The sequence below is a fragment of the Miniopterus natalensis genome, chromosome 1, assembly GCF_054644295.1.
Source record: "Miniopterus natalensis isolate mMinNat1 chromosome 1, mMinNat1.hap1, whole genome shotgun sequence".
Lineage (NCBI taxonomy): Eukaryota > Metazoa > Chordata > Mammalia > Chiroptera > Miniopteridae > Miniopterus > Miniopterus natalensis.
In genome coordinates, this window is record NC_142081.1 from 51,658,492 (window position 1) to 51,672,237 (window position 13,746).

At 35.2% G+C, this 13,746-nt stretch overlaps 1 protein-coding gene across 6 annotated transcripts in view; it reads left to right on the forward strand.

Moving 5' to 3' along the window:
• DMXL2 (Dmx like 2) overlaps window positions 1-13,746 on the forward strand; it is a 130,311-nt gene that overhangs the window by 80,343 nt on the left and 36,222 nt on the right. For all 6 annotated transcript variants that reach the window (XR_001604129.2, XM_016224780.2, XM_016224792.2 and 3 more), the window contains exons 17-20: window positions 2,220-2,447; window positions 4,079-5,755; window positions 9,403-9,513; window positions 12,628-12,797. Coding sequence is in view for 5 of the 6 variants with exons in the window: in XM_016224780.2 (XP_016080266.2) it covers window positions 2,220-2,447; window positions 4,079-5,755; window positions 9,403-9,513; window positions 12,628-12,797 (2,186 nt within the window). In the remaining variant the exon portion in view is untranslated. The remainder of the gene's footprint in view (window positions 1-2,219; window positions 2,448-4,078; window positions 5,756-9,402; window positions 9,514-12,627; window positions 12,798-13,746) is intronic.

Here is a 13,746-nt window from a genome sequence, read left to right on the forward strand (position 1 = left end):
AACTGCATAGATAGCCATATCAAATTGAATCCCCTTTAAACTACTTAACTAAAAATATTTGAGTTATTAAAATATTTAATTCTTTCTTATAATTATATAATTTAACTGATTTTATACACATTAAACATTTATTACAGTCAACTAATTATATACATTATATGTATATATATTTTTTTCTTCTTCGTTATCCAAATTATCACGTAATTATGTAAGTAACAATTCTAACTGGGCAAGAACTGGCATTAGAAAAGCCAGATGATTTGATAGAACCTTTTTACCTGTGGCTAGTAGAGTCTAATCTTCTTGAGCGAGCAGGAATCCAAAAATTATTTCAAAGCCTTTGGAGTTAATAGTTGGTATTACATGTTGTTTCACAGAAATGCAAGAGTAGAAGGTTATAAAACCAGCTCATCAGGAAGAGAATTCTTAACTCACCAGAGAATATAGTATTTTCTAGAATTGGGCACAGAGCCAGGAATGGCTCTGAAGAGATTAACAAAGGTAGTAAAGATCCCTGTGGTGGGACAGGAATCATGTGATACCTTCTGTCCTTATCTCTTACAAGTGAAGTGTCCCACTGCTGTTTTCCTAAAGCCAGGGCTCGCATAGAGTTGCTTGCTTACCTGTTTGTGACAATAGTATATGATCACAAACAGTAAGATTACAGTAGAGTCAAACAAATAATAGGCTCTTTTCAACTCTGACAGAAAGCACCTATTTTTTGGTTCTAACATTTGCAGCAGATTTAGCAGAGTGTATATTGCCATTCACAGCTACTACTTGATTTTTATCAGTGTGTTGAAAATCCTGGCAGAGTTTGAAATTATAGGCTTAAATTTAGATGGAGAAGTAACATGTTGAGTAACTTCTAGGTGTCAGGCACTGAGACAGGTGCATTATATATGAGATAGATACTTTCCCCACTTTACTAATGGAATAATATTAAGTAACTTGACCAAGTCCTGCATCTAGCTTGTCACAAAAACAAGTTTCAAAATCAGGTCTCTGGCTCTAAAGCTTTTGCTTTTTCCTGCAAATCTTATTTATTTTCTTTCTTAGCATGATTCTCTCTCTCTCTCTCTATATATATAAACTGCCTGTTTTACAGGAAGAGAAATGTAGTTTAACCTTTTTTTTGCAGATGAGAAAGTAGCCAGAGATGGTGAAGCACATTGTCTAAGGAAACATATCTAGTTAGTGATGGAGCCAGGAGTAGTACTTATTCAAGTTTGCAGTCTTATTCCATTTTATGAAAATGTTTTCATATTTCTTCTCGAGTGGTCTGCCATTATAAAATAGAGTGACATATGGGACTTCCACCAACAGCAAAAGGGGATTGATTGTTATCTCTTGGCATTCTGGTGCTTCTTTAGGTATAAAAGCAATAAGACACCATCCTTGCCCTTGATGAATTCATAATCTAATAGGAGAGATACAGACACACAAACAAATAAATATAATACAAAATAGCTCTGACATGTAGCAGAGCACAGGTAACTGAATCTGCTTAGAGATGTACACTTCACTCTAATGTGAAAGAGTGAAACTCTGGAAGAAGATTGGTGTCAGTGTGCCTTACAAAGCCGTCCAGCCAGCACTATATTAAATTTGACTGGAACTTTTATTTTTTGTATTCTTGAAATTGTTATTTTGTTTCAGCACTTAATATTTAAGAGGGTGGTATTTTAGTATCTTCTTTGCCACAGCCAATTATATAACCTTAGGAAAATCATTAAGTTCTCTGAGTTTACATTTCTTTATCTATTAATCGAGGCAGTACCTTGTTGTTTCTCTAAGTTACATTCATGACTCATCTGTTTCAACAACACCTGGGCTGCTTATTAATGCTGATTTCTGGAATTGACCCCAAAATAACTGCATCACTGTTTCTGTGGTTAGGCTCAGGAACCTTTATGTTAACAAGTTCCTCAAGCTTTTTATGTTTTAAAGGTTGAGAACATCGGACTAGATTGCTTAAGGTTTTTTCTAGTGTTTATATTGTTATTCTTCCCTGACAGTGCCCCTGTGATGGAGATGCTAGAAAGAGTAAAAGAGTAAGAAAAAAATTTTTAAAAATTAGCAAGGTAGCTGAGCAAAGTTTGAAAAGTCACCTTGTTTCCAAATGCTTTTAAGAAACGTGTTTCTTAAATGATAACAAAATGTATTCTACTTGGTGTGTATAGTGGTGATAGTAATATATTTTTGTAATTTATTTAAAGCTAAAGCTTCAGAGGGTGTTTCATCAGAGAGTCTACTTTCAGTCCCGGGACAGAAGAATGTAGACTCTTCTCCAGAAGCCTCTCCCAGTGTGAGCCCCATGCCACATTCTTCATCAATTGCCAACCTTCAAACTGCTAGTAAACTTATTCTGAGTTCTAGACTGGTGTACAGCCAACCTCTTGATCTCCCAGAAGGAGTTGAAGTAATAAGAGCAACGCCTTCAGCAGGTAAGGTAACTTTAAGACCAGGCAGTTGTAGCTCAAAGCGATTTTCAATGGATAAAATGCACGAACTCTTCTGAAATGTGCTATGTTGACATTGAAATAAAGATGTGTTTTCTAGTAATGGTACATCTGTTTAGAAACATGTCTTTATAAGAAGATTTTCTGTGATAAATGTAATCAGCTTGACAGAAAATGGCATAAATGCTTTAATGCGATGTTTCTTGCCTGCAATGCACTATGATTTCCCATAAATAGGAACACTATGATAGCAAAATTGTAAAGAACAAATACGTCTGTTTACAGATTATTGAAGCTTATTTTTTAAAATTAAGGCTTTTCATCCACATTATGCAATCATGTCTCACTTTTATTAAGTGTACTTGAACTAGAGTTGGTAGATACTTTGACGAAAAAACATAGGATACAAAACTATAGTTTGGCTAGCCTAGAATGATACTGACTTTAACAAGGTAGGTAAGGTAGTTTGGAGGGCAGGGTTGGAAGACAAATTTAAAATGTGTCACTTGTGGAGTTGTAGTGGAGGAGTTCCTAGAATAGTATTTTTGGGGAACTGAAATTGGAGATTCAAGACTATTCACTGACTGGTAAATAATTTTGAGATGAGGGTTCTCTTATTCATTCCTAAGGTAGGGTTGAATTCAGAGTTGGAAAGATCACACTGAGTTTACTCTGGGCTTTTGTGGCAGTGCAAATCAAGGCCAGTTTTTTAATCTTTAAAATGTTTGGTAAATTTGGGGTGTATTTAAATAAGTTTGTTGGCATTGATTATAATAAATTATATTTTTGGGGGGCTTTATAAAATACTTTCAGATATGTTATTTGACAGTAACACTCCAAAAGAAGTAGTAACATGATTCCTGTTATTTAGATGGAACAAGCTCAGATGTTTAAGTGGTTTTTCCGCTGTTATGAAGGTATCATGGACTGGAACTTGAATACATGTCTTCTGACCCCAATCTTAATCTCTATTACCCCTATACTATTATATCTATACTATTATATTGCTATTATATCTCAACTTAAGACAATAGATGGACAGTGCTAGTCTTTGGCAGCCAGAAATAAATATGAGGGTATGGTTCAGTGTTAAGAGAGCAAGAATTAAACCTGGTAAAAAGAGTGAGATCTAGCTGTTTGAAAACATTTCAATGGTAGGGGCAGGTTTATTTAGGGTCCTGATTATTTCTGGGCAGGTTGGTGACATTTGAACTGCAAATTGTAAAGATGACTTAAGAATCTATGATGAAAGCGATAAAAGAGAATGAAAGTCCAGTGAGGCATCCTTGGGCAAAGGCATATAAAAATTACAGCAGATACAGATTTATTTATTAAAGCTTGACTTGAAATTTTAATGAAATATTTGCCTCATTTAATTGCCTAAAAACAAATTAAGTGATTATTGTTGCATATTTTGATTTTACCAATGGCCTGTTCAATACTTCTATAAATACCTTGGCCAATGGACATTTAGTGTTGGACACTAGTTGGGGGGAATGTAGAGTTGTTCTGAAGAGGCTTATAGTGACTTTGGACTGATCACATACCAGAATTTGATTATTAGCATGTTATTTGGTGGTTCTATTATTATGACTGTATGCTTTTTCTTTTTTAAGGCCATTTGAGTTCTTCTTCAATTTATCCAGTGTGCCTTGCACCTTATTTAGTGGTTACAGCTTGTTCTGACAATAAAGTACGCTTCTGGAAATGTAGTATGGAAACCAACGTACAATGTAAAAGTGATGAGAAGGAAACCTATCACTGGAGGAGATGGCCCCTAATGAATGATGAAGGAGAAGATAATAGCAGCACAGTGAGCATTGTGGGAAGGCCAGTTGCTGTTAGCTGTTCATACACAGGTCGCCTTGCAGTGGCTTACAAACAACCTATCCAACACAATGGTTTTGTTTCCAAAGAATTTTCCATGCATGTTTGCATATTTGAATGTGAATCTACGGGTGGGTCAGAATGGGTTTTAGAACAAACAATTCATCTTGATGACTTGGTCAAGGTTGGGAGTGTAATTGATTCAAGAATCAGTGTTGACAGTAATCTGTTTGTGTACAGCAAATCAGATGCCCTTTTGAGCAAGGATAGATATCTTATTCCAAATATCAAGCATTTAGTACATTTGGATTGGGTATCAAAAGAAGATGGCTCCCACATTCTCACTGTGGGGGTCGGTGCTAATATCTTCATGTATGGGCGTCTTTCAGGAATTGTGACTGAACAAACCAATAGTAAGGATGGAGTAGCTGTCATTACTTTACCACTAGGTGGTAGTATCAAGCAAGGAGTTAGGTCAAGATGGGTTCTTCTTAGATCTATAGACTTAGTGTCTTCTGTTGATGGTACACCCTCACTGCCTGTGTCCCTCTCTTGGGTAAGAGATGGAATATTGGTGGTAGGGATGGACTGTGAAATGCATGTATATGCACAGTGGAAGCATGCTGTTAAATTTGGAGGCACTGAAGCTGGTAGTCCTGATGCAGAAGAGACTGCAATACAAGATCATTCTGCCTTTAAATCTAATATGTTGTCAAGAAAAAGTATTGTTGAAGGAACAGCTGTTGCTGATGATGTTTTTTGTTCACCAACTGTAGTTCAAGATGGTGGCCTATTTGAGGCTGCACATGTACTTTCTCCTACTCTCCCACAATATCATCCAACTCAGCTGTTAGAATTGATGGATTTAGGGAAAGTTCGCAGGGCTAAAGCTATTCTCTCTCATTTAGTAAAATGTATTGCAGGTGAAGTAGCAATAGTTAGAGATGCTGATGCTGGAGAAGGAACTAGGCGACATTTTTCTCGAACCATAAGTGTAAGTGGCAGTACAGCAAAGGATACAGTCACCATAGGAAAAGATGGTACTCGAGATTATACTGAGATAGATTCCATTCCTCCACTACCATTGTATGCATTGCTTGCTGCGGATCAAGATACAACCTACAGAATTTCAGAAGAAAGTACAAAAATACCACAGAGCTATGAAGATCATACCAAAAGTCAACCAGAGGATCAGTATTCAGAGCTATTTCAAGTACAGGATATAACAATGGATGATATTGACTTAGAGCCAGAAAAGAGAGAAAACAAATCAAAAGTAATAAATCTTTCCCAATATGGACCAGCTTACTTTGGCCAAGAACATGCTAGGGTACTTTCAAGTCATCTTATGCACTCAAGTCTGCCAGGCCTTACCCGTTTGGAGCAGATGTTCCTTGTTGCTTTGGCTGATACAGTGGCTACCACCAGTACTGAGCTTGATGAAAACAGAGATAAGAGTTATTCAGGTAAATATTCTCACTAAAAAGGTATAAAGTTATTAATAGAACTATGTGTATTATCTAAGTAGTGACTCAGATATTAAGTTGCAGTCTTTTTTAAACCTTACAGGGAAAAGACCTCTTTAATAGACAATTACTGTTATGTAACATGATCAGTTGTGAAAGAAAAGACAATTGGGGTAGGCTGTGACTTATGCATATGACTTCATGGATTCACTGAAACCTTTGTATGATTTAGGATACAGTCTTTTGCTTTTTCAGATTGATTTCTATGGTTGGTTTATTTACCTACTTTTAGTCATAATAATGGCCCATTTGTTGATTTTATTATTAAACCATGAGGCTTATAGGCACTTCATGGGCTCAACTTATTCATCTTACCATTCCTAGGTACAAGTAATTTTTACATCCTAGCTGGTATTTCTCAGTGGTTAGAGCATTGGCCATTGCACTGCAGGGTCACAGGTTTAATTCCTGGTCAAGGGCATGTACCTGAGTTGCAGGTTTGATCCCCAGCCCCAGTTGGGTGTGTGAGGGAGGCAACCAATCAATTTGTCTCTCTCACATCTATGTTTTTCTCTCTCCATTCTCCATTCTCTTCCCTTCCCTCCCTCTTTTCCATACTCTCTAAAAATTAGTGGAAAAAATATCCTCAGGTGAGGATTAACAAAAATAAAATAGTAATTTTTAAAAGAACCTAATTTTCTCCACAGTCTTTTGATAAGGAGGTTTTCACATATTTCAATATAATATGTGTCTTGCTTAATTAATTCTGTAACCAGAAGACTTTGGCTGCCTCTTGAAACTAGATTCCTTTCTCTTTTATGCAAATAGTTGAATTTAATGGTTCTGATTGTAAATTATTAACAAAGGAAGCTGAAAATGATTGATCATTCATTCAGTAAATGTTATGAAGGAGTGAACAGTTACTGTGTGCTAGGCATTCTATGTACTTTATCATATTTATTTATCATAACAATTTTCTAGTTGGTAGCTATTATTATATTTAATTTTATAAATGAAGACACTGATCCTTAGGAAGATTAAGTGACTTATCTAAGATCACACAGGTAGTAAGTGACAGAATTGGGGTTTATAGATGGATAAATTGTTGCCTTCAAGCCTGTACTCTTAACTATTTCACAGGATTTCTAAATTTGAGGAAAAAAGCCTGTTTCCTCAAAGCCACCTGGATTATATACCTACGTAGAGGTTTATACCCTTATAATTATCCCATAGTTTTCCCTTCTGTAGATCTGCCTATGACCTATTTTCTAACCATGTTAATTTAGAAAATCCTAATTATTATGAGTTTGTGTGCAGTAGAGCAACATTCTTCCCAGAATAGCCTTAAGCCTTTGGCATACACTTACTATATATTAGAGTTTTTACTCTGAGACATAAGAAAGTAGGCATACCACAATCCATGAAAAATAGTTTAAACTTCCTGATACAAAACTACATCATTAGCTAGGCAATATAAAATGGCTCATCCTGGTCACAGTGGACTTTCATAAGGTAGAGAAGGCAGGAATGAATGTCTCCATTTCATAGGTGGGAAACTGAAGCTCAGAGATTAAATAAGTTGCAAATGGACTTCTTCCATATGTTCAGGTGAGTCAACTTAGAGGCATTCTTGACTCTGCTGTCTCTAAACCCCCACATCCAGTCTACTGGCAAATGCTGTCAGTTCTACTATATCTAGAATCCAGTCATTTCTCAACATCTCTCCTGTTACCACTCTGGTCCAAATCACTGTCAGCTCCTGCCTAATTTTTGACAAAGTTTCCTAAACTGCTTCATTCTTGTTTCCTCAGTCTGTTCTTCACATAGGAACCAGTGATTATTCTAAAATAAAATCACACTAAATTTCTCCTCTGCTCAGCACATACCAGTGACTCCCTACCTCACTTTAGAATAAAAGTCAAACCCTTACAGTGGTCTACAAGGCCCTGTGTGATCTGTGCTTATTCCACTCTGCTACATTGGCCTTGCTGTCCCACAGACATACTAAGCACATTGCTCTCTCAGGGTCTTTGCACACATTATTTCCTGTGCGTAGAATGCTCTTCCATGTTGATGCATGTTTTCATTTCTTTACCTTTTTAGACTTCTGTTGAAATGTCACCTTATTGGTTTTCTTCTCTGGTCGCACTGTATAAAATAGAACTAACTCCAGTATTCCTGTTCTTTCAATCCTGCTTTATTTCTCTCCATAGCATTAATTTCTACTAGACAGATTTGTTTATTGTTAGTCTCTGTCTCCTAAAATGTAAGCCCCTTGAGAGTAGTCACTTTGCCTTATCCACTGCCAAATCCCCAGTACCTAACCACACTTTGCATGTAGTAGATGCTTAATTTGCTGAATAAACAAATGAATGGATGAATGAATATAGCTAATGGGAAGTAGAGCTGGAACTTGAACTTTGACAAGTCAAAACATTTTCTTTTAGAAAATGTTGTTTGATTTAACAATCTGAGTACTTCTCAAGTGGCAGTCACTGGACTAGGTGCTATTAATACTTTTGCATTGCATTTATCCAATAGTGGTTATTGTTTTGATTAAACTTACTACACTTTTATACCTTTGTTCAACATTTAACTAAAAGTAATTTTCTGGACTCAAGGTTATGGTTCAACTTTAACTTTGTAACACTGGGAATACTGTAATACTGGGGAATCAAATTTCTTTTTTCTTTAAGATTTTTAAAACTGTTTAGAGAGAGACAGAAAGAGAGAGAGAGGGAGAGAAAGAAACATTGATGTGAAAGTGAAGCACCTATTGGCTTCCTCCTGCATGTCTCCCTATCCGGAATTGAGCCCAAAACCCGGGGATATGCCCTGACCAGCAATCAAACTGGCATCCCTTCGGTTGTACTGCATGATGCCCAACCAATTGAACCACACTGGCCAGGACATGGGGAATCAGATTTCAAATCTTTGATAGCACTATTTCAGTTGAGCTAACCAACCTACAAAATATTACCTAGTTAATTATATAATAAATGGTTTCACTTTGGTTATATAATTCCTGTCTTTAAATTTCATCTGAATTCATGTAAGGTATATTTTTAAAAATTGTACCTAACTTATTATAGCTAATATATATTTTTATTGGCTTTCAAGATCTCTTTCTCAATTATTAGGAGTAGCTATAAACACTGTTACCTGTACTAATAGGTAATTATATTTCCTTAGTCAGTTTTAATATGAGTTTTAGTATTTATAGATTTTTTTAAAATTTATTTTTTAAAATATATATTTTTTAATGTTTTTATTGATTTTTAGAGAGAGAGGAAGGGAGAGGGAGAGGGAAACATCAATGTGAGAGCGAAACATCGATTGACTGCCTCCTACACACCCACTACTGGAGATTGAGCCTGCAACCCAGGCATGTGCCCTGACTGGAAATTGAACTGGCAGCCTTTCAGTGCACAGGATGATGCCCAACCAACTGAGCCACACAGGCCAGGGCTGGAAAAATATTTTTTATAAAGACATTAAAGTATTCATGAAGGAATATACTCAAAATTATCTTATATATTTTGTGTAAATTATCATTACTAAATTTATTGTTTATTTTTAAAGTTTTGATTGGTTTGTGACCTGTTGCATTTCTTTTTTCTTTAACGTGTTTTCCATTTATATTACAGGAAGAGACACATTAGATGAGTGTGGTTTGAGATACCTATTAGCTATGCGCTTGCATACGTGCCTTTTGACATCATTGCCTCCTTTATACCGAGTACAGCTACTTCATCAAGGTATTTAACTACTTGTTGGAACCTTTGCACAACTTTTATTCAGTATAGAAGTGGTTGGTATATTCATATTTGTGTATAAGCATTAGGTAAATCATATACAAACCTATCACTATGCTTAAGACCTTCCTGTCACATAGTGCCCACTTACCATTTTTCTCTGTATCTTTCAGCTCTATTCTGTGACTTTTGCTCATCTATTTCAGTTTCTCAATAAAGTTGTAGTAGCTTAGCAGTAAACCTGATATGCCTGGGAGTATAACCCAATGTAGTCCTGAATTTCTTTGACATCTGTTGCCTTTTCTTTAAAAATTCTATAAATTTTGCCCTATATGTTATTGTGTATGTTTATTTTAATATAAGCATTATATTCTAAGTAATTTACTCACAAGTAAAGCTGATGTTTCAGGAATATCTGCTGTATAGTAATCCAGCATACTTCCAGCCTACTACCACATCCGCTGCTTTGAGACATAAGGATTTATATAAATTCTCTTATAGATTAAAAAATTGAAACTAGAGCTTAAAGTGACCTGCCCAAAATATAAGGCTGTTCATTAATGGAATTGGAATTAGAATCCCAGTCCAATGCAGTTTTCATTAGATTACATTCCTTTTGAAACCAGCATTCTGGACATAGCCCCATCATATATGTGTTGGTATTGTAGGACTTAGATTACTGGGCTTTACAGTATTGTTCTATTCCTAGCACCCTTTATCCTCAATAAATGTTCTTTGAAAATATGATTCTATACAGTAGTCAAATATTCTGTCATGGTCTAAACGATGTTTCATCTATTCAGTTATTTATCTTTAAAACAAATTTTGCTGTTTTTTCTCTATTTGAATTGTCACTGTAATGTATGACCTTATAACCTTGCATATAAGTATTTATGTATATATCTGATTATTTACTCATGTTAGTTTTCTAGTTAGGAATTACTGGATCACAGGGCTTGAAAATTCTCAATTCTTGATAAGTATTGCCATAGTCTGAAAGATTGTGCTAATTTACCTTTCTATGAGCAGTGTTTGATGATGCCAAAACTTAACCCATTGCCAATACTTTATTATCATTGTAAACAATCTATGCCTTTTGAATAGGTTTAAAAATGGTGTCTTGATGTTCTTTTAAATTTTAGTTTAAAATGGTAGTCAGATGGTACTGAATCACTTAATGACAATTGTGTACATTGCCTAGGAAGATTTAAAACACCTTAAATTCCTAAAGCTTTGTCAAATTCCATTTTTTCCTTTAATATAATTAAAACTGGAGATGAGAAGGGACTGGCATTGTAGGTGATGGTTCTGGGAACAGTTTTCAGGGAAAAAGATAAGTGGCCAGTATTTAGATAGAAAGGCAAAGAAAAACAGAGATGAACTTCATAGAATAGCCTGCCATTGGTAAGCAGATAAAAACGAGTGCCTGTGCTCTGGTCGGATAGCTCAGTTGGTTAGAGCATTGTCCCAGTATGCCAAGATTTCAGGTTTGACCTCCTAGTCAGGACACATATAAGAGACAACCAATTAAAAAAAAAAAGAGTGCCCGTTGGTGCCTGTGTCCTTTTTTTTTTAATACTCTTTTCACCTCTAATAGGTTTCTAAATACATTCACTGCTCTTAATCTTGCTCTCTGAATTTAATTCCCTCAGCATGCCTGTGTGCGTTTTCAAAAATTTAATTAATCGAATTTCATTTAAGGGTATAGAATATAATACATTGTGTATTATTCTTTTATATTAGAAATTTTATATCAGCAAAAGTATGCATTTGTATTGCTATATAATATAGCACTTTCTAAAGCAAAGTGTCAGTTATGTGATGTTGTAATTATCTCTTAAATCAGACAAAGATTTAAATAGTAAGAAATAATCTGCCTTTTAGGTTCTGAAAAACTACAATTGATGTTATTAAATTTTGTCCATTTCCCCCCCTAAATTTATAGTGGTAGACAAGGCTTGCTGAATTGATTCTGTGATATGATTTCAAAACAGTTGTGCATAAATGTTAGCAATGGAAAATTTAAAAGACAAGATTATTATTCAGAATGGTCATAATAGTTTTTTCCTTTTATACTTTCTAAAGTAATTATTTTGAAGCAGTAATTATTAGAAAAGCTTCAAACTACATGTAAGATTAGTATAGTACATAGTTGTTAATGAAAAAAATTATATGTAGTATTATTGATGGCCTTGTAGCATTGAGAGGCCTGTGTTGTAATGTGACTGTCATTGACCCCAGACATTTCTGTTTGCAAAATGGACTCACATAGATGGCTATTTTGACTAATCTGGCTTCTTTCCTAGGCTTCTTAGGGTTCTTCCCAGCATTCTCACTATTACCCCTCCGTGTGGTCCACTCTCCTCGTTTCCTCTTTACCTGCTCTAAGTAGAGTAATGAAGTTTTATCAGTAGTTGAACTATTGATAAACTCATTTGTACTTCCAACTCTGATGGTATCACTAAACCCATTTTGTTTAGATCCCTGTCAGTGTTCTACCAGGGCAAAAAAGTTTGCCATATCCAATCAATATTAGGCAGCTTTAAACTACTTTCAACCAAGGTGCTAAACGCAGAGGAATGTGCCTCCTGACTGTTATTCCCTGGAGCTCACATAAAGTTTAGAGTTTCCTTTAAAGTGATACTTAGCTCTTTGGCCAGAGGAATGGGCAGGGCAGTTTTCAGTATTCAGTACTAAAGGAAATGGTCCTCAAGCAAGTGGAACTGTGAAACACCCAACCCAAGCACATGCATGAAGATGCTTTGAGTTCACCCAAGCTTTCACTGTTGATAAGTATGGTGTGTGTACATTTGGATGGCTTGATATTCAAATATCTTTCTTTCCAATGAGTAAGTTTTAGTGTCTCTATTTTTGCAGGGGAACATAAGCAAGTATGTTTGGGAAAAAGGTAGAGATTTTGATTTTGTTATCCTGTCCCTGATCTTTTATTTAGAAGCTTATAGTATAAAAGTCCTGAGTGATGTAAGACTTTTCTTTCTTCCTTTTAGTCTGGTTGAAAATTCTTTCCAGAATGAATGAATGTATGACAATGTGAAAAATTGTTTTTGTTCTTTTTTGAGATAGTTCTGAAGGTTATTACTTATATTTCTAATTTAGGTGTGTCTACTTGCCATTTTGCCTGGGCGTTTCATTCTGAGGCTGAGGAAGAACTGATTAATATGATTCCTGCAATTCAGAGAGGAGATCCTCAGTGGTCGGAGTTAAGAGCTATGGGAATAGGTTGGTGGGTCAGGAATATTAACACTCTTCGAAGATGCATTGAAAAGGTAAATTTATACTTCAGTGGACTTTGAAATTAAAAAAAAGTGTTTTCTTGAAGGATAAAAGATACCATCTTCCAGAAAAACCTGTAGTGGAAAATTTGTATATCTTGAGATCTTGAAAATTTCTTAAAATTTTTTGGAGATTTCAAAACTTGACTTTTATAAAATGTCATGCAGTAAGTATATCAGTTGTCTTATGCCATATATACTGAGTTTATAATATTTATGGAATAGCAATATTTTCTGCTATCTATTGAGGTGTGTTCTATTTTAAGAAACTATAAAAATTTAAATTTAGAAAGTAAATTTAAGTTCTTGTCACTTATATACATTACATAGAAAAGTCATTCTTTTTATGTAAAGGATTCTCTGCATGGCTAGGTTAAACAGCAGACTTCCTGTGCACACTTAAAATAACATTCAATAAAAAGTTTTGATTTGTGTGCACTTGCAGGACATATCTATGGCAGCAATGAAACATGCTATACATTTTTAAGACAGGTTTTTGGAATCAGTTTTCTGGTAAATTCTCTTGAGGAAAAAATTGTTAACTTTGTTAGTGGAAGCTGAAAGTTTTTTCAGTGTTGCAGAAACTAACTTATCGAGCATCTACTGTATGCCAGGTTTGGTGCTAGTTGCTTTTCATAAATTACTTCATCTTCTCATCAGCCCCATCTCCATATTTCACCCGATGGAACTAAGACTCAGAAGCTAAGTAACCAGCCCAAACTCCTATCAGTTATAAGTGTTAGATTTAGTTTGTACCTTTTCTACTCTGTGAGGATTAGGAAAGCGGAATTCTCATTCATTGTTTACTTTTAGGAGTCCATTGAAATTCCTGAAGTACAATTAATTATACTACATTTGTGAAGTATGAATGTATTTGTCCCTAGAGGAACTTATTTCTCTACACTAGTAGTTCTCAAATTTTAGTATCAGACGAATCACCTGG